The following is a 20,287-nucleotide window of genomic DNA, read 5'->3' on the forward strand; positions in this document are numbered from 1 at the left end:
CTCAGCCAGACTCTGCTTAGGCTGAGAGAGCTTGTAACCCTGAGTCTCCTCGGGCATGGTATCGTCGTCGTGAGAAGCCATGGTGAGCGAGCGGGGCGATGCTGGTGGTGAAGAGGCGGGGTGATGAAGAAGCGGCCGTAGGGTGATGCTATCGAGAAGCTACCTAAGCAAGTAAAATGTCAGGTACTGGAGTTGGGTAGTAGTAAGAAAGAAGGGAGAGAAAAGGAGGAGAGGGAAAGAAGGAAGCTTACTCGTTGAACGCGGACAAGGTAAAGTAGAGGTGAGCTTTTGGTTTGGTTCGGGGTCTGGGCTTAGAAGTGGAGGGGCTCGGGCTTCGTTCGTAGGGGATTGGATTGTTGCGGTGACGATTTGAGGGGCTACCCGTTTCCCGCAGGGCGGTGTTGCAAGTCTGTTCCTGCTACGGGCCTGCTACAGTGGGGAACAGGATCCTTACGCAGAGCCTTCAATTGGACAAAGACCAGAGATCGAGACGAATGGTTTGCTTGTAGTGAAGATTGTCAGATATGGAGAATTCGTGCAGTAGTTAGTTGCTTTTAGACCGTTAGTAGTTCAGTCTTCAGGGGTCCAAAGTGAGACCAGACGGGAACTTGAGACTTGATTTTGGCTGCTTGTGGCGGTTCTGTCTTGGAGTGTTTGAGATGCGAGGAGACGAGAAATTTATAACTTATCGTCCAGCATCTTTACATTTATTAACTGTAGTAAATAGTCGGTGATGGGCTTGGCCTGATTGACTTTGTTGCCGTCTCACTGTCAGACCAAGGCCTAGTGAGAACGTACGGTATGATGAACACCATCGTCAAGTGGATTCAGAGCTATCCGCTGAGTGACATTGCATGGCTTGAGGTTCGTGAATCTTGAAAGTTAATCTTTGACACTACTGTGCAGTGAATCATTCTCATCCGATCCGTATGAGCCGAATACGATATTTGAACTGAATGGTATGAGTGTTGAGGTGCATCTGAATCAACGCGGACAGTCCAGGGTAACCATAATTGAATCCACCCTCAACCTTATAACACGTATCAACATAGTATCAGAATACTTGACCGTCAGGTATAAGAGATGAATATTTGAGACAACACATATAGATGTAAGCTAAATCTTAGGCTGTTCGTTCCTGTTGTGACAAAGTCATCGCGCTTTAGTGTGCTAAAAATACATGGGCTGAAGGATGGTCTAAACTCGCATCAAGTAACTAAACTATTTCACCTCCTATGACCTTTGTAGCCATCCAAGAGCTCCAATACACTGACCGCTCGACAAGCCCAAGACCTAGTTAGCTAACAGCAGATAATATCCAAGCATTGGCATCGTGAATTCGGCGGGCTGCAAGTATGGAGGATCAGCATGTGCGAATATTAGAAGCACTGTAAGCCGTCGCACGGTACATGCCTCCCCAGCTTCCACTCCAGCTTCATCCTATCCCAACCTCAACACCACAACAACACTTTCTCTAACTCAGCTTGCAACAGATCAGCTTCATCCCCAAGCTTACCGCTTTAATATCTTAAATGAATCAGAAAATGCTGTTTCTGGTAATACAAGAATCCACCACACTCTTTTTCTGTCAAATACTGATATTCTTATATTATAGGCAGTTCATTTGCCTTGATAGCATCTCGGTTTGCAGGATGACTTTTCCATCTTTCCAGAAACCCTCCGCTGTATTTCTCAAACTGTTTTCCTCCCAAATTTTCGCTGTCTGAGAATTTCAGTCTTGTATCTCTGCAGCTGTCCGCGACTCGCTGGGAACAGAGCCTGTCATTCTGGTGAACCAAAAGACGAGTGTTATTTGGTCACTTTATGCCACTTTGGCAGAATTTAGGTAAATTATTCTCGTCTGCCTAAGACTTAGAGGATAGGTAACTTTTCTGATACCCATTAGGCGGCTATTTGCAAACATGACTGCGAGGCTACCCGGGACAGGTCCTATGACCGTCAAATGACTAGACCGGGTGCTACTGCCAAAGCATTTTCATCGATGTTCCAGAAGCCACTGAAGTCAAGGCCGGCACAAGCTATACAAACCTAGCCACGGCACACTTTGCTGTCTCCTTCGCTATTCAACTGTCCTGGGGTTCGTGTAAAATCGATCCCTACGAGTTTTCGTATCGGCAGCTTCCTCGAATTACCCAAGGACCGCAACGCAGTCTACGAATTGAGCAACACCAAATCCAGGCCCAAGTGCTGAATGGTGTACCCGTTGCCTCGGACTAGGGTTTAATGCCAAGTTAACCTTGATCCCCTTCAGATAAGGAGTGGTCGAGTGGGATCCTCTACCTAATATCCTAAACTCTATAAATCCATACCTACAAACTCTCTCTCCCCGCTCGAACACTCCTTATCTTTTTGTCATTTTTCGACTTCGAACCCCTCGCAGCTGGGGTTTAAATATCAAATTAACCCTGTTTCCTCCAAGATGAGGCGTGGCCGAGCGGGATCCTCTACCTAATAACCTAAGAATTCTTCTATCCGAACCTAATACCTCTTTCTCCCCGTTCAGCCACGCCTCATCTTTTTGTAATTTTTCAACTTCGAACCCTTCGCAGCTCAATCAAATCGCGGACGGTGTTGCAGGCTATGAGTCGCTTGCGAATGAAGGACAAATCGACAAGGCCCTTACGAGCATCGACTCGCTCGAAAAGCTTATTGCTGGTGAAAGGGACACTACTGACGAACAACCGAAAGTCCAAATGCTGGACCTGCGATCAGCTTCAGCTGGGGTTGATATACCAAAATTAACCTTATATCCTCCAAGATGAGGTGTGGCCGAGTGGGATCCTACCTATAACCTAAGAATTCTTGACTCCGAACCTAAAACCCCTTTCTCCCCGCTCAGCCACGCCTCATCTTTTTGTCATTTTTTCAACTTCGAACCCCTTCCGCTGAGGTATAAATATCAAGTTAACCCTTATTCCCTTCAGATAAGGCGTGGTCGAGCGGGATCCTCCTACCTAATATCCTAAGAACTCTAAAACTCCGTACCTACAAACTCTCTCCCCGCTCGAACACGCCTTATCTTTTTGTCATTTTGCAAATTCGAACCAGAACACCTCCTGGGTAAGAGAGAAGTTGTCCTAGGACTTAGAGCACCATAATAACGAAGTCTAAATGCTAATCTAAGATGGCATAAAGTGACTAAATTATTTCGTCTCTTAGGCTCTTTTGGCTAGCCTTGACCTCCAAAAAGCGAGTCTGCTCGGGGCAGCACGGGTCTACGTGAGCAGAGACACTCCTCTATCTCTGGCTGGGAGCCTTGAACCCCGGAAGGCACTGTATCATCACCAGGTTAGAGAACGCCGCCGCGAAGGAAGATGGACCTCAGCCGGAGCTGCAGCGAGAAGCCTCACTATACATCCTGCCAGAGAAGAAACTCTCGGCCCCTTACACCGGGCCTGTCTACTTTTGTCTCGCCCCCATTACAAGCGGATCCGAACATGCAAGGCGGTCCTTCGCAAGCAGGCCAAGGTCAAAGTCAAGGCCAAGGTCAAGGCTAAAGCGATCAACGTTCCCAAGGCCAGTCACCGCGGCGAGATCTGCGGCAATGTTTGGGAAGATGGAACCGGAACCTACACCATGAAGCTCTGGGACGGAAAGGTTACTCGAAAGATCGCAGCCAATACTTCTGATATCCTGAAGGGCATCTTTTCAAACGCAAGATGGACTTTACTGTATTTCCTACAATGGCTTCTTCTCCGCCCTGTAAGATGCAAGATGCAAGATACCTTCTTCTCGGGCTTCCAACCTAGGCGCCAGATACTTTCCTTGCTATCCCAGATGTCTCTTCGCTACATCTTTCAACAGAGCGTTTTCTCAGTCTCCCCCAACAACTATTGCTACAATAATTCATTCTTGTATCTCTGCAAATGTGCGCGACTTGCTAGTAACAGAGCTTATCACTCTAGCAAACCATAAAGACAGATATCTCGCATCACCGATTGCACCCCCATCCATATACTAGCATCATGGGCAGTCATTACTTCTACTATTTCCGCTTACCTGGTAATATAGCCGCATTCACAACAGACACACCCCGGTAAGGATATCAGCTCCAGTCATTTTCTCAACTCGTCTACATTCACAACGTAGAGGGAGCCCACTGAGTAGCAGGAAATTGTGCTCGTAAGCGAAATCGTCTAATTCCTTATCTAAACTCGTATAAAGTAACCTAAACATTTCGTCCCTTATGCTCTTAGCAGAGATCTTCGATCACTTGATAGCTTGGTACAGATATCATGCCGAAGAGTCGGTCTCCGTCAGACGAAGGCTCCGTGTGATCTCGACCCTGATTTGTTCCAGTTGCCCTGGAGAGTACTTGATGGTGGGCATAGGTCGACCATCGTATCCAACCCCTGAGCTATGCGTGGAAGGGGATGCCGGGCCTTGTGAAATGTCCGCGACGCCGTTGGTCAAGTCGACGGTGGAATACCAGCGCAGTGTCTGATGGTAGGCATGAATTCCGTACACCTGCAGGTCGTTTTTCTCAGGCTCCCTGGGAGAAGAGGGCATACCCGCATAAAGGTTGACGCATGGGTGTTCTCCAAGGCCTCCCACCAAGCCTCGTGGAAGCTGGTCTGTGGAAAGAACCAGATACGGATTGGCGTCCTAGAGGGAAGCTCTAGACGGTCCAAAACAGCATTAAATGCTGCACAATGCTTCCGGATGTTTTCGCGTTCTTGTTGGAACAGTTGAGTCTTGCAGACGATGACTTCTTTAGCAATGTCAACTCGAAGCGTGCGGATTTTTGGGATCTGTTGACCGATATTAAATGCAGGGTGGCTTTCGTTGTCAGATGTGAAAGACGTAAAGGGGTCAACAACTGTGGTGGAAGAGTCAGGCTCTGACATTTCCATCTGCCCATGACATAGAAGGGGTGTAGCTTCACGGTACAGTTGGATAGCTAGAGAGGCGGTAAAACGTGCATTAGCTGGGTTCGTGAAGCTGGTGCCGGTCTTGATTTCGGTGGCTTCGGGGATGTCGATGAAGATGTTGGGTAAAGGGAGTTGGTTTTCTCAGTCAGTTCTCCCGTCGCTTCTCTCGCATTTGACGGCGCGTGACGACTGTTTCTTTGGAACGGTCTACTGAGTCGTTCCCACAGTTTCCCAAGGGGGCCGGAAGACTTTTCGTTGGAGCAAAGACGTTTGGTCAGCGCTGTCAACATCTACAATGTGGTGTTTGTCGAGTAGGCATTGTAGAGGGCTTGAGAAGGTCCTAGGCCTAAGCGCTGGATTGTTTCGTTTGCGAAGCCAGGAAGGATATTATCATTCAGATCAACCAGAGCTTGTACCTAGCCAGTCTCTGGGAGCTGTTGACGATTCATTCCAAAGTTGCATTCGGGTCGGCCAAGTTTGGCCGAAGTTATCAGCATCCGGGGTGACAGCTGGTGCAGTGTCAGGAGTAGCAGGCTCTATTGGCTGGATGGTATGTGCTCCAGCAAGAAGATGCGCTTTCGGGAAAGGAACCTAGCAATGAAGTTTCAGTATACAATGTTGAGGTTTGACAAGATGTAGCCACAGGTGTTAAAAGAATTGGTATATGGAAACTTACATTCGCTAGAGAGTCGTGCATGTCTTCGGTGCCATATTTCGCTTCAAGTCTCGTCGAGAGAGTCACAGAATGATCTGACGGCCCTTTCCTGCCGCATTGTAGGAAAGTGTCATAACACGATCCTACGCAGTAGGCTTGGAATCAGGGCCTATAAACTGTCATAGTCGAAGTATTATCGCGGGCGCTGTACTTGACGGTCTTGTCCTTGACGGTCTTGTCCTTGTCGTTCTTGTCGTTGTCCTCGTCGAACAGTGGTATGATGAACGTTACCCGGTTAATACTGGGCTTAACCTCTTTGAAGTAACCGGAAATTTTCTTAATGATGGTAAGCTTTGCTTTGGTTGATTCTTCCTCGAAATATGACCGAATTAGAGACCGTGGCACGATTCTTTCGTACTTGATGAAGACCTTCGTCTTGATTCTCTTCATCCGCCATATTGATAGCGTATCGGTGACGGTGTTTCGGGGACAGTGTAAGAGTGGCAGTAGAAGGATGGGGATGGATGGAAGAAGTATAACCCGCGAAGTGGTAAACAAAGGGTGCAGCAGGTAGCAGACAGTACTGTTGGTTGTGAGTTGATGATTCTAATGTGGCAGCTGGTGTGCAGCTGGCGACGAGAGAGAAAAGAACCCCCATCGACCTACCCAGGCAACAATGCAGTTGAAGGGACGGGACGTGTTTCATCTGCTGCGCTCACGAATACCGAATCCCCTCAGGATGATAGTATAGTATAGGAGTGATAGTATATATAGTATAGTATAAGAGTGAGAAGGATGAAGGAGGGAAATGCAACTGGCGGGGAGCGAGAGGGTTTTTATCATAAGGTGAGAAGTTTACTAAGTCAAAAACAAAAGATTATTTGTGCCAGGCAACAGGCAGTGTCGGCAACTGCCCGCCAGCTGAATTGGTCAATGTTGTGTTTGTTGTTTGTTCATCTGCATGTTGCCTACTGCAAACTGCAAACTAAGGCCAGGACTGGAATACGAAGGGAGGTTTCATCAAAAGTGCTCTACCCGGATAAAGGTAACACCAAGTTAATCAATGCGTCATGGCTTCGTGAAACACAAACCTAGACAAATGTGTTGCTTATGCTAATATATTTGGTATAAAACGTGTAAACAGTTACAACAACATAAGCGTAGTCAGGCCATTTATGCAACTATTCAATAGCCACAATTCAAGAATGCAAACAATACACGTAATTTCTGCCCCCAGTGCATCATCGAAGTGAAAACTTGACACCTTTTTATAACTTGTCACTGTTTTTGACAAGAGTGATCCCAAAATACCAATCCGATCCTAACCAAATAGCCAAACTCCATCATCCAACGCCAAACCGTCACTGTCCCTTAAACTCCGCTTGACAATCATTTTCCATTGCATCTAGGCAGCAATTGTAGGAGCTTGCTCGCGCTGTCTCTTGACGATGTAGTATGTGATCAAGCTCTTAGGGTCATCCTGAACGTCCTTGAGGGCATTCCAAAATGCCTGCTCGCCTACCCTTGAGTGAAGAGCGACGCAAAGTTGAACAGAATCCATACGAACGCCCGAGTCTGCAGAGGCAAGGCATCGCCCAGCAAGAGCTGCAAGCTGACCAAGCTCGGTGTCAGTGGGCATAAAGTTAGGCCTCTTATCCAGCATAGTTCGGAGCACATGCATGCCAGTGCTGAGGATACGGCTACCTTCAGTGGTAGAACTGTCAACATTTTGAAGACGCTTTGTAAGGACGACCACGATTTCAGAACCATCACCAATAGTAACAAGCTCATCGGCCAACACCTCAACACCACTGACGATATGAGCACGAATATCATAGGCACTGCGCGTCGCGAGAAGAGATTCAAGACCCCTTGAAACATGAGGCTGGAAATTGTCGCGCTCCTTCTTTAGGAGCACCCTTATTGTGGCAAGGATTTGGGCCTTGATATCCTGAGCCTTCTCGGGGCTTGTACCACTCAGGGGGTCCTCAAGGTATTGGAAAAGACCAATCAAAAGAGCCTCAAACTTATCATCAGTGAAGATTCCCTTGCTATCACGCAACAGAGACTGCAACTTTCGGAAGCCATGCACGTCAAGAGTTTTCGCTTTGATTCTGGTGATGCCACTCTCTAGCAGTCGCGAACTTTGCTTGCTTCTGTCAGGAGCCTCTACGTTTTGTGTCACGGGAGATTGAGCATGAGCAATGGGCACACTGGCTGCATCAGCATTGACGGGTTTGTCCTCCAGCACAGGGAGGTTGAAGCTTGGCTTCGGTGATGGTTGTTCATCAGTGAAGGGGTCCTCGTAAACCTGGAGAGTAGGAGCCTGGGCTGTTGGGGCAGGCTCAACCGGCATGGGTGCTGGTGGCTCAGGTGTGGCCTCAACAACGGGCTCTGGGGCAGCAGCAGGCTCCTCGGGCTTGACAGGCTCTTCGGGCTGAGCAAGTTCCTCAGGTTGGGCAGGCGCCTCAGGTTCAACGATCTCTTCCATGTGTTGATCTTGAGGCTCAGCCACAGGCTCGGTTACAGGCTCGATCACAGGTTCAGCCACAGGCACCGGGACTGCCTCTGGCTCAGGCTTAGGTTCTGGCTCAGACACAGGCTCGGCCGGGGGCTCTGGTGCTGGCTCTGAGACAATCTGGGGTACGGCTTCCGTCGTTGGTGTGATTAACGGCTCTGGCTCTTGGGGTACGGGGGGTGCCCTTGCAGGCGCGGGCCCATGTCTTTGCATGGCTCTCAAGTTGGCCATATTCGGAACCACCATGGTGAAGTCCTCATCAGCTCTTGCAGGACTGCTCATAGGTAGCATAGCAGATTGGGATTGCTTCAACTTGGTAGGGCTTGTTCGAGGAGATGCCGCTGGCTTTTGACCTGTTCTTGTAGACGTTGGTGACGCTAGGCTTGATTCGCTACCATGAGGAGCATGCCCAGGCCGTGTTCGAGGACCGGTTCTCTTAGGTGTAGTTTCTCGGGGCGCTGGTGTCTTTGACCTGACGCTCTCGGGACTTGCTGTATCCATGTCACGGACAGAATATGGTCCAGCTGTAGCAGGACGTGCCGCCATCTCGGGTCGCTTTCTTGATGGTCGCATTGGGGCCCCTGACATTCCACCAGTCTCGGGTCTTGATCGGGTCCCTGAAGGCTTGCTTGGTGCAGCACTCGAGGTGGTAGTAGTGATCTTAACAGGTGATAGCTGAGCCATGGCCGAACCAGGTCGGGCCGGAAGGTTTTTGGTCGCGTTTGCCTTGCGCTGAGCCATCATAGCCTCTCGAATGCTGGGCTTGCTAGTACCCATAGTACTCTTGGACAGCCCCAAGCCAGGTCGTGCTGCTGGTTCGGCGGTCTTTGACGAATTGGGGTTGCTGGGGTCTTTGTTCAGGAGTTTCTGCGCAGTGCCATCCAAATCGGCCATCAAGCTATTTCATGTCAGTTTCAAAATCATGCAAAATATGTGAGCTAACTTACGCCTCTGCTTTGGCAGGCCATATTCCCCAAAACGTCCAGAAGGTTGACCTCATCCTTTCTCTCACAGCAGGATTGGCATCGGCCAATCCCTTCTTGATACATTTCACGACTATATCAACGCCACCAGTATGCTCAATATGGTGCTTGTGATGAGCCTCCTTTATCAAAATGGTCTTTAGCCACCCTGTAGCAAAAGTCCTTGGCGCAACGTTCTTGTCTTCAGAGGCAAACGAGATATGTTGCATCAACCGAGGGGTATATGTAACTCTGCTCAAGACCGTGTCCACTGTGACATTCGCGAGTTGCGAACTGATCTTCTTCGTTCCTGCAGATAGCTTAATGAAGCATTGCATAAGCTGCTCAACCAAAGGATCCATGGCAGGACCAAATGTGTTGGCGATCTCCTGGATCAGACCGCAGCCCTCTTTACACATACTGGTTCTCAAAGAGGTGATGACCTTGATAATGCCGTCCAGCATGCTCTTAACTCCGGCAAGGAAGGTATCAGCAAAATCAGTAACATTGCCTGCAATGAGCCTTCGAAGCTTATGGACAGAATTCTCTCGCTTCAACCAGTTGTGCTCTGTCTCTTTTCCTTCGAAAAACCACGCCATTTCCTTAATCATGTCGTCGAGTTCTCGATTGGTGTTGACGTACAGGGGTTCGAGGGTTTCGGGCTTTGTGTCGATTCCTGGGGTGATAGGACGCTCTGCGGCTGAAGATGTGCTGGCAGAGAATGCTGGACGAGATACTGGTACTGGAGCGGGCTCGGCGGCGGGTGGAGCAGGCGTTTGGGGGCGACTGGAAGGTGGTGCAAGCTCCTTGACAATGGTCTGCTCAATCGCAGGTCGTACTTTGAAGTTCTTTAATTGTCGCTTGAGATCGGACTTGGCTGCGTTTGGCGCCGATCGGAAAAGCTCAATAACTGTGTTCTTTGCGGCATCTCGCACCATTCCATCGGCGTCTTCAAGTAGCTCCATGAGCACGGGAACGTAAGCTCGGAAAGGAAGTCCATTTTCTTGGTGCATCTGTACACTATTAGCACACATACGGTATTGCGAAACCTCTGCGACTCACCTGCAAAAGCCATTGCATTGAAGTTTCCTTCGCTCTTGGGTTCTTTCCTTGCATAGCTGTGTTTCGAACAAATCGTTCCACATCGGCTGGTGCGACAGAAAACAGAGTAACGAGGGAGTGCGAGGCTAGTGAGCGGAACTTGTCTTTGTGATCACCAAGCTTGTCAACAACAAGTGGTAGAGTTCGAGCTGCTTCTCTGGACAATAGCTTTGGATCTTGGCGCGAGAGTCGTGTGAGGAGATGGTTGAGCGCTGTAAAGCCAGCGTTTACCAGAGCGGCATGCTGTGATGTGGTAGCGGCGCGCAAGCCCTCAAAGAGCTGTGCAACGCTCGACTCGGGAACATTGTGTTGCTTAATGCCGGACTTGATGATCGTGACATATTGGACCTTGGCGTCGAGGGAGGCATCGCCGCGCAGGATAGTGTTGAGGTCAGCGACCTGCTGGTCGGTAAGTTTGTTGTCGGCCATGGATTATTAATGACGAATCTAGGAAGCGACGTCGCATTAGTCGCAAGCTCGGTAGAAAGAATTGATGATCTCGGACGGGCCGAGATGATACGTGCGCGCGGCGCGAAGTGGGATAGAGGGAGATGCTAGCTCTCCGCTCCGTGGTCACAGCGGGAGGAAGGGAATATCATGACGATGCGCAAGCATGGTGTTTGTCGGGAGATTGAATACTGAGCAAGGGGGGAAAGCGCAAGCTTGTGACATACCTGTGAACTTTAGTTGCGAGACAGTTCGTGGGCGACGGATCGGAGCGGCAAAAACGTTTTAGTAAACGTGCGCATTGAGAGCGTGTAAAGGCTCTTTTTTTTTTTGTGCTGTTGTGTGTTGTTGCTAGGTATGTTGTTGTCTGGCTCGGGTTGTAATGTAATGTTATGGTTGTGGTACAAGCGACTAGACTGGGTTTAGTGGGCTACTGTCTGTTTGGGTGCCAATGTTAGGCGCAGTTGCCCCGGCGAAGAAACGGAAAGAACCATGAACCCCATGTATGCAAGCAATAGCAATCTGGCATTGCCCCGCTAAGAGTCATCGAGGCTGCACCTGCCCGCTATGGCCCAAGCTCTCTACAAGGCTTTATTTGGGCCCTGGTCGTTGGGTTTACTGAGGGGTCATCGTTTCTCATGATGAGTACTGTGTCTTTATGTTCATGTTATGATATCTTTGTAACACATGAATGAGCTGCTTTTTCTACACGCTCAGCTGTCTCTCAAAACTCGAACTAAAGAAATACTCTATGATCTCTGTATCGCCGTTTTCATCATCTTATCAAGCCTCCCTTCTTTAGCTTCGTCCTACACCTCCGTTCCATTCCATTCACTAGGTTCTGACTTCAACATTCTGTCTCACTAAAAGTTTCACTGAACCTCTGCGAATAACTTTATTGACCGCCAATTGAGATCCTCTATTTATACACCGCTCTCCCTCTTGAGCCTTAAGCCTTTTCATGCCTCACCTCCCTCCAGTCACTCCCGCTCCAACCGCTGCTTCACTCTTCTCCCGGGCTCCGGTCATGACCCCCGCTATCCAAGTACCCACTCACTCCGGGCCACGGGACGGCCCCGATATTCCTGGCGCCGGCAAGTTCAAGGCGCCTAAGCTAAGACTCGAGCTTCGTGACCTCGCTCACCCTGGATCTGGGGTCTTTCTGAGCTCCGTGAATGCGGCAGAATGCCTCGCCAAAGCAGTACAACATGTCCTTGCGCTCCTTTATGAATCGCCTACATGTCCTACTACCACGATTCCAACAACACGATCTGTCACGGTCATTGTCCGTAGCATGTCGGGAGTAGCTTACACCACCGGGTCTGAACTGGATAGCGACCACAAGGAGATTCACTTCTCTGCAGACTACATTGCGAACATCCATCCCATCTCGCGCCGCGCTGACGAGGTCAACGGCGTGCTCACCCACGAGCTCGTTCACTGTCTTCAGTATAATGGACATGGACATTGTCCTGGCGGTTTGATCGAGGGTATCGCCGACTGGGTTCGACTTCATTGCAATCTCAGTCCCCCACACTGGAAAAAGGAGAGCAGCGGGAAATGGGACGCAGGCTATCAGCAGACGGCCTACTTCCTGGACTATTTGGAGGATCGCTTCGGGAAGGGAACCATTCGCCGTCTCAACGAGAAGTTGAGGATTCAAAAGTATGAAGAGAAAGCATTCTGGACCGAGCTAGTTGGGCGACCAGTTGAGCAGCTTTGGGGTGATTACAAAGAGAAGCTTGAATCTTAGTTATTAACGTATACACATGCATATATGGCGTTTGGGCATCAGGACAGTGATACAAAGATGCGGTAGATTTCATTGAAGAAATATGAATAGCCAGAGGCTGAGGATATAAGTGTGCTACCGTGCCTGAACTCCGACTCCGAAACAAAAGAACAAATCAGAGGTACTATCCACCGTATAACAAACTCTGCAATTTCCAAGCAAGAACCTGCCACTTAATTGGGCAGTATTATCTTCCAACAATGTCTTACAAAACATGCCATACAAAACATTTTCAAAGCACTTCCATTTGGTATAGTTTATTGGCGAACAGGAACAGGAGCATCACTCTCGCTGATAACGCTGCCAACCTCAGACCAGCTGGCAGGTGTAGCCATGCCAGAGCTCTCACTCATGACATCGTAGTGGCGACCATTCTCACCTGCGTGAGATGATTGCGCATCGTTGGCGACATCCTCGCCAGAGCCAACAAGAGAAACAGAGTCGGTAGGAGTCAACATGCCATCGTCGCTGATCATCTCAGGCTCAGACATGGGAGCGGAAGGAGTAACAGGAAGAGGTGAGTAAAAGTCGGTGCTGGCATTTTGCGCCCAGGCCTGGATGGAAGCGTAGGCCTCATCGCGGTTCTCCTGGCCGGCGGTCATGTACTCGTCAACGCCGATCTCTCGCTCAAGGGTGGCGGTGGAGGCAGACTCGGAGCGGGCGGGGGTGGGGTCGGCATCAATGAGAGCGGCAATGGGCTTATTCTCGTCCTTGTCCTGGGTAGTAGCGCTGTAGATATCGGAAACTTCATCGGCGGCAGGAGAGATTTGACGGGGCTGCTCAGGCTCTTCGTTGATCTCGTCCTGGTCGATGTTGTGTTCGTCGGCAAAAGGGTTGGTGTAGAGAGAAGTGAAACCGCGGGGACCATCGCCACGACGTCGCAGACCCTCATCAGCGGCTCGGGTATCAGCTCCAGTGTTAAAGACATATGTTCCCTTTTCAGCACCATCATCTTGACGAAGAAAATCGTCGAAAGAAGAGCCCCGTCGTGATAATTCGGTAGCTGATTTCGTATCGTCTTTTTCGTTCTGATCCTTCTCTTGCTTCTCTAACATGACCGAGTTCCAATAGAGCAATTCCTCACGTTGTCTTCGGCGAGTTTCCTCATCGGCATCGACACCGTTCTCAGCACCGCCACGAGACTCGAGAAATCCATCGGCATCCTCAGGTCTGTTAAATCTTGGCTCGCGATGGGGAGGTTCGATACCTTCGCCCATATGGTGCAAGGCCATAGCTATCCTGCGGCGAACATCGTCGGCGTATCGTCGCACTTCAGGCGACTCGAAAATGGCAACAGCGGTGGCGACAGCGACCGAAACGGCGACTACGGCACCTGATGCCAGAACAACATGGTTAGGCATTGTTTTGTACAATAAAGTCTACTCTATTGAGAGAGTGACTGAGGATGTAAGAGAGAAAGAGTAGGTGAGGCGTATGCCGGTCGAGTGGGTACAGTATAGTGGTAAGCGAGCAAACGAAAAGAAGACAACGAATCTTGCCTCTTCGCAAGGCAGAAAGAAAGGTGTAAAAAAGAGAAAGAAAGCTTGCCAAAAGCTCGAATAAGATAAAATCAAATGCAATAAATTGCTGGAATTTGGGGGCAAATTCAAGGGGAAGTTTGAGCTTGCGTAGTCCTGACAGCCCAGGTCTAAGGCATTTTGCCACAACTGGAAGAGGCAGCCTCGGGACTGTGGCTCAGGCGACTTCTCTCAGGCAGACGTGCGCTGTGATTCGCAAGTGGAAGCCACGGACGCGGGGTAATCCATAAAGAGCAGCACATGGCATGGGCAGGAGCTGAACTGGGCTGGACTTGCCCATGACATGACGACGACTTTATTTCTTTTTGGCTGAAGGAGGAACAAACAATAAAGACAGAGACAGAGATACAAATATTACATACCTGCAGCCGCCAGAGGGTGAGGCATCGCTATCTCCAAGCGCCCACTGCCTTGGACACCCTCAAACACGTATAGAAACGATTGAGCACGTCGTACAGATGAACGAAGTACGTACTGTTGGTATGTTGTTGCAGATCCAACAGCAGAACACAGGCAATGAGAGTGATTGAGAGCGAAAGAAGGAAGCCAGAATAAGAAAAGGAAATAAATAAAAAGTAAGAAGGAGGGACCAAGAAGATTTAAACAAGCTCAGCTCAGCCCAAGTCAAATATCAACTACGATTACGACTCAGACTCAGACTCGGGCTAACTTATTCGTACATACATACACTTCTTACCTACACCTTACATGATGTACCTTAATCGGGCTGTGCTGGTGTTTATTTCGTGTGCAGTGAAGTATGTACAAGACATGAGAATGCAGTTATTCTGACTGAGGATTTGTATCAATTAAATGATATCGTGTTGTTTTCTGTCTGATCTACTCTACGCAATTCATCTTCAATCAATTGTTAGCGTAGCAAATCCTCCGCCTCCGCTTGCGGATGGACAAGATGAGCGCGTGACGTGGACGATGTGATGTGTGATATGCACAAACCAAAGTCTACTTACTGCCCAGTAACTCACAGCCAAGCATTTGACCAAAACAACATTCGAGGAATCTTACCCTTTCTGTCACAATCATCAGAAACTCAAATTGCAATAAGCGCTGTCCAGTACAGTAAGCCCCTGAAACTCTACTCGAGAGACGTCATTGTATTCGTAGCTGGCGTTATCGTGCGACGAAGAGTACGTATGATGGGATCAATTGATGGCGCGGCACCGATATCGTCTTTGCTCGAGTCAGCCTACATGGTTTACCCGTCAGGCTTGTTAGCCAGGCACGATATGACGACGCCTGGCGGGATATTGTCGTACATGGCGTACGACTTTTGACATCAGTCATGCCAAAGTGCAAGTCTTTGATGTTTCTCAATCGAGTACTTTGGAAGCAATAGTCGGTCTGCAACTGACTGTAAATATCCATGGATCTCCCAGCATATGTGAGACAAATGTAATGGATATAAATCCGAAGGTATCAACCACAATCTCATTGTCAGCACACCCAATAATAATCGACCGGCCCGACCGGGTCTTTCAATACAATGCGATGCACTCGAATCTGACGGAGGTCGCTCAATTGCTCCGGTCTCAATTGCCACAACCGCCGGAACTCCAAATCACCGACTACCGATCTCGAATTCCGCTGTGGATAAAAGGGAAATCCGGACATTTGATCCAGAGGCAAAGGGGGTGGAGAAGGTGAAAGGGATCCATCCAGGTGAAAAGGCGAGACACCGAGGGAGATACGATCCATGGATACGTCCCCAGTGTTTTTTCTCCATGGTGAGCATTGAGCAACAAAAAACTTGGCATTCGGGGTCTTGCAGCCGATAGAACAGGAACAGGCAAATCCACTTGAATGTCAGTTTGTCATCTGGTTGTTCTAACTGGGTGCAACGCCTCCGCGCCCAGACTTGGAGAATTGCTCCTGATGTTGAGCAATTACCCGCTGTTCATATGGCAAAATGCTGGCTTGAATGAATGTTAGCATGCAATGCACATTGAGACATAGACAGTAGATTCAGAAATGGTAACAGTAAAAAAGATTGTTTTGATTCATTGGGACGCCAAATGTCCCTGTAAAACCGTCGCTAATGCCAGATAATTGTGGTATAATAAACTCCCCCCATTTTGTTTGCGTTTGGTCACCATTGTTCCCTTCGAAGCTCGATATACTCAGGCTTAATTGAGGGTTTGATCAATGTGCCATATCCCTTATTTCCCAATGCACATTTAGTGAGAAGACTTCTCAGTCTGGGTAGAGTCGGTGGAAGAGACAGAGTCGGAAGAGTTCTGGCGGGTAGCCTTGGTGCGCTCACTGGATAGCTGGTTAGCACTCTGGTCTGAAGAGTCTGGGGATTCGAGAAGCTACATACTAAGCAGAGCGGTCCTGGAGGACACACTGGTAGCGGGCGTTTCCAGTCTTGAAGGTGAACTTGATGCCCTTGTTGTCGCCGAAGGCGGCGGGGACTTGGGGAGTGGTGGTCTCAGGCATTTTGAAGAGAGTTTGTGTGTAAGTGGGAAACTTGGTAGAGGAAGAGATGAATGAACAAGATGGATAGAACGAGATGAGGAAGGAAGGCTTAAGGATAGAGGACGGCGAGTCCTAATATACCTTTCGCGACTGAGGATACGTATCTCGTCATTTCGGCGAGGATGCACCTGTTCAAGGTCCACGAAACTAAACAAAGTGAGCCATTTTCTTTGCAGGACCTGGACCTAGACTAGGGGATCAGGAGCAACAAGTCACTGTGCAACACCCTCAGCTTGCCCCACGATGTGAAGGTGTACCAAAGCCGGCAACACGATGTCTAGCGCATCCCTGTCTCCGTCGTCTCCGTAATGTACGTACCAGCGTTAGATGGGGCCCCAGAAAACTGGACTCTGGGAGCCTAAGAGACGAAATAATTCGATCCCATCAGGTGGGTAACAGAAGAATTGTCCTCTAAGGCTTAGGCTACCATAATAAAGTAGCCTAACTGCCAGTCTAAGCTAGCATAAAGTGACCAAATCATTTCGTCTCTTATGCCTCCAGCCCATCAACGCGATGTAGCCCGGTGTATCCGTTTCTTTATTTCTTACACCCTGCGTCTAGGGTCTCAGGTTTTCTGCTTCCCCCAGTGGGGGTACAGTCAGGGCAGTTAACAGACAGTTCCCGGCGAAGCCCTGATCGTGGAACTGTAACAGTTCGATTCGGTCACGAGCTATTGTCATCTGCATCTACTTCTTTCGAAGCTGGGGTATATCTGGTCACCACCTTGAACAAGCTTAAGCTGTGTGTTCAATGGCCATGGATTTCTTGTCAACCCACAAGAAAAAGTGAAGGCAAAACTCCCGGCTAAGACGGAAGAGGGTGTGTTCTAGAAAACTAACTGGAGCTTCCTCGCATTTCCAGTTTTGGATCCGGCTGTCCAATCATTCGTCCGCCCCAAGATTTCGTGCCAGAAGACAAAAAAGCCGCGACTGACCTTGTCGATCGGTCCTCGATCCAATGGGAACATGCGCAACATTTTTGAGATGTCCTACCATTGGTCGTGTGGCGGATATCATCGCTCTCCGTCTTGCCCGGCTTTGCCTTGAACCCAAATAGGTAGTTAGATATCGAGAGAGAATTTTCGAGCATCCAAGCTTCAAGGACTAGCAAGCTTCTCCGGAGGGTAAAGATAAGCTTTTCAGCGCTATGTCGAATCCAGTTGGTCCTTCTTGATATCGGTGTTACCGCCGGGACGCCACAAACTGTTGGACTAAGAGGCTCTTCCGTGATTATTTCTGCAGTATCTGAGTCTCCGACATGAAGCGATGATCGGCTTGAGATGATCTCCAAACCAGTCAGTACCTGTGCTCGATATACTGTACAGCACATCTGTCACTTGAGCAACCCTGATTCAGATATCCAAGGCTGATATGGGTCTCTTACCCCAGCTCTTTGCGCCTTACTTCCAGACAGCAATTAATTACATCATAGTCGACTCTCATGATACTTTGTTGTAACGTTGAGGACAAATCTCAACAGACGCCAGCGTGGGTTAGCGCCTTAGCTCTTTATCCCCGCATTCAACTCCACGATGCCCTCAAGGCTGATTGGGGGTCAGCCTCTGACCCCCAGCCTAGCCCTTTCTTCACCGCATGTCACTAATACCTTTGGCTGGGTCGGAAAAAGCTTGGTCCTGACAGCCCTGGCTTGGCTAGGTATGCAAGTTTGATTGAAATTTTGACCTTTGACTTTGACTATGAGGTCGTCTCTTAGATAACCGCTTCTGGCGCTTCAATATTGTGCATCGTAAGGTGAAACGTAAAAGTGAAAGTGTCACATGGGTATTCAGAGAAAACGGGTCGCAGATGCAGAGACAAGGCCATTGTTCCACCCTAATCTCATCTCAACTTGATTGCCCTGCATGTAGTCTGCTTAATCACAAGGGTTGGTAATTGCACACACTGATAACCGGAGAGCCGGCAACGAGCGTCGTGCATGCACATCGATGCATGATTTATGTCCGGGATTTCTCAAGACTTCATCTCTTCACAAGCGCGCCGTGTGCTGCTGTGTCTTTGCATTTGTTTCCTCCTTTGGTCGTTTCATATTGCAGCTTTCATCAGCTTATGGCGGGTTCCAGACTCTGCAAATTCCCTGTAAAGAACTATCTCGAGGGTTGAATATACCGCACATCGATAACTCGGTAGTATCAGTCCATAGGCTTGGGTAGCGTCTGTCACTGCCGTTGATCCGGGCTGGTTATCAACGTTGTATATCGAAATAATGGCCTGATGTTCTCAAGTTCGACCTTGGATGCAGAGCCACAACAGGATCCCATCAGCTCATTGGACATGTCTTGGCTGACATGCAACATGCGAAACGGTGGCGCCTCCAGCTGTTCTTCTGCAGCAGGGCCGAATGCAATACCGAGCAACGATCCCGTCGGATGAAAGCATAGAATCACTTGGTATCCATCATGTCCATGAGTTGCTGCTCCTCGTCGATCACAGCAGTGCCGTTCCCACTTCCCACACCCCTCTTCTGCAATTCCATGTCTATTGATCTTCGCGTAAGCATGCCCGCGCTCAGATCAGGCATCTCCTCCTTGAACTTGCGCAGATAGTTTTCCACGCTTCGCATTCCCACGACAAGAAACCCGAGCTCTTCCCGTTCAACGTCGAAAACTTCCCACCATTCGCATTCTGGCATCTTGGCGCCTACATCTCGGGCAGCGTTATAAATGGCAGCAGTAGCCAACGCGTGGGGCTGATGGGTGAGATACAGCATCTGAGGGGAGAGGAGAGCTGTGTTTAGATATTGGATCGTACGCAGAGACATGATGGACTTGGGCTGGGCGAGGAAGTCCAGTGTCTGCAGATAAGTGATGGCCAGCGCGTGAGGCAATGCAACATGGGTGTCAAATGCGAGCGTGTAGAGAATCCGAGCTTCAATGGCAAGGATACGGGTTTGAAAGCCGTGGTAGTCGGCCTCTGGCACGTAATAAGATCTGGGGTCATTCTTGGGAGCACTCTGGATATTCAAGAAGGCCGAGTTCTCGGATAAAAGGTAAGCGTAAACATTAGATATGTCGCGTGAGGACCGGGGTTGAGGTCCCATCTTAGCAACCAGATAAAGAGCAGCAGCGGATGTATCCTTGAGACACGAGTCAGTAATCTGAGAAAGTCCGGGGGAGGTCGAAAACTTACACTGAACTCATTGGCCATTGGAGAATCTACAAGCCAGTAACGCGCGAGGATAACGTTGGCCTGCGCCGTAACTGACTGAGGGAGCTCTAGGAGCTGACCAGCAGCTTGTGTGAGGCATTGCGAAGTAATAAAGATTGAGTCTTGGAGATCTTGCGGCAGAGATGAGAAAGATGATTTGTGATATAGCTGAGATGCTGTTGCGAGAGGATTCAAAAGATGAGTCATGATGTTTTATCCAACTGGTGAATCACAAGTTGGTCGAAGAGCGCGATGTTATGAAGAAGGAATGAAGGTTTCTGTTCAAGTTTAGCGAGGCTGAGAAGCTCTACAGTCCCTTCCCTAACAATACCTGTGGGGCCGCTACTGGGACAAATCAGTGTGGAGCGATTCAGCATTAATCCCTGCAGGCAGGAGCTACCTACAGGAGTCCTCATGATAGCTCCTTCAACATGGACTTTGTTGACTTAAGGGTAAATTCTAATCGATGTAGACGATTATTCAGTTGGTATCACTAAATTATCATATCCTCAGCTACAAGTTTCCTCTTTGTCATCATGAGGTTGAATTATGCAATATTGTGTTCAATGTGAAGGCATTGTCAGTCATCATGACTTCTCCCATGATCCTTCTTTCACGGGGGCACTTAACGAAGAACCTACCTAGAGATGATTTTATTCAGAATGATGCAGTTAGTGACCTTGTTTGTCGGAACAGCTTCATCCATATACAGCTTCCATCAT

The 20,287-nt window shown here is 49.0% G+C and overlaps 6 protein-coding genes across 6 annotated transcripts; 1 reads left to right on the top strand and 5 right to left on the bottom strand.

Annotated features, from left to right (window-relative positions):
* Window positions 1–4,219: 4,219 nt before the first annotated feature.
* On the bottom strand, window positions 4,220–4,573 carry B0J16DRAFT_339520 (uncharacterized protein). The gene has a single exon (XM_046127564.1). The coding sequence runs from the start codon at window positions 4,528–4,530 to the stop codon at window positions 4,255–4,257; it is 276 nt and encodes a 91-aa protein (XP_045985310.1). The 5' UTR covers window positions 4,531–4,573; the 3' UTR covers window positions 4,220–4,254.
* A 2,076-nt stretch (window positions 4,574–6,649) lies between these two features.
* Window positions 6,650–11,047, bottom strand: B0J16DRAFT_339521 (protein STU1). The gene is made up of 4 exons (XM_046127565.1): window positions 10,803–11,047; window positions 10,090–10,575; window positions 9,013–10,040; window positions 6,650–8,963 (listed from the first exon to the last, which is right to left on the bottom strand). The coding sequence occupies exons 2-4, from the start codon at window positions 10,555–10,557 to the stop codon at window positions 6,953–6,955; spliced, it is 3,507 nt and encodes a 1,168-aa protein (XP_045985311.1). The 5' UTR covers window positions 10,558–10,575; window positions 10,803–11,047; the 3' UTR covers window positions 6,650–6,952.
* A 177-nt stretch (window positions 11,048–11,224) lies between these two features.
* B0J16DRAFT_113847 (peptidase of plants and bacteria-domain-containing protein) lies at window positions 11,225–12,476 on the top strand. Its single transcript, XM_046121496.1, has one exon. The coding sequence runs from the start codon at window positions 11,537–11,539 to the stop codon at window positions 12,326–12,328; it is 792 nt and encodes a 263-aa protein (XP_045985312.1). The 5' UTR covers window positions 11,225–11,536; the 3' UTR covers window positions 12,329–12,476.
* Window positions 12,477–12,624: 148 nt separating this feature from the next.
* Window positions 12,625–13,728, bottom strand: B0J16DRAFT_319033 (uncharacterized protein; the record flags this gene model as incomplete). Its single annotated transcript, XM_046125488.1, has 1 exon — window positions 12,625–13,728. One exon carries the CDS (start codon window positions 13,726–13,728, stop codon window positions 12,625–12,627), a length of 1,104 nt encoding a protein of 367 aa, XP_045985313.1.
* Window positions 13,729–15,860: 2,132 nt separating this feature from the next.
* Window positions 15,861–16,798, bottom strand: B0J16DRAFT_113843 (uncharacterized protein). The gene is made up of 2 exons (XM_046121495.1): window positions 16,244–16,798; window positions 15,861–16,185 (listed from the first exon to the last, which is right to left on the bottom strand). Exons 1-2 carry the CDS (start codon window positions 16,360–16,362, stop codon window positions 16,101–16,103), a joined length of 204 nt encoding a protein of 67 aa, XP_045985314.1. The 5' UTR covers window positions 16,363–16,798; the 3' UTR covers window positions 15,861–16,100.
* Window positions 16,799–18,686: 1,888 nt separating this feature from the next.
* B0J16DRAFT_113896 (cyclin-like protein) lies at window positions 18,687–20,018 on the bottom strand. The gene is made up of 2 exons (XM_046121497.1): window positions 19,548–20,018; window positions 18,687–19,494 (listed from the first exon to the last, which is right to left on the bottom strand). The coding sequence occupies exons 1-2, from the start codon at window positions 19,770–19,772 to the stop codon at window positions 18,802–18,804; spliced, it is 918 nt and encodes a 305-aa protein (XP_045985315.1). The 5' UTR covers window positions 19,773–20,018; the 3' UTR covers window positions 18,687–18,801.
* Window positions 20,019–20,287: the final 269 nt, after the last annotated feature.

This window comes from Fusarium flagelliforme (assembly GCF_020744385.1).
Source record: "Fusarium flagelliforme strain FIESC 12 MPI-CAGE-AA-0113 chromosome Unknown B0J16scaffold_3, whole genome shotgun sequence".
Classification (NCBI taxonomy): Eukaryota; Fungi; Ascomycota; class Sordariomycetes; order Hypocreales; family Nectriaceae; genus Fusarium; species Fusarium flagelliforme.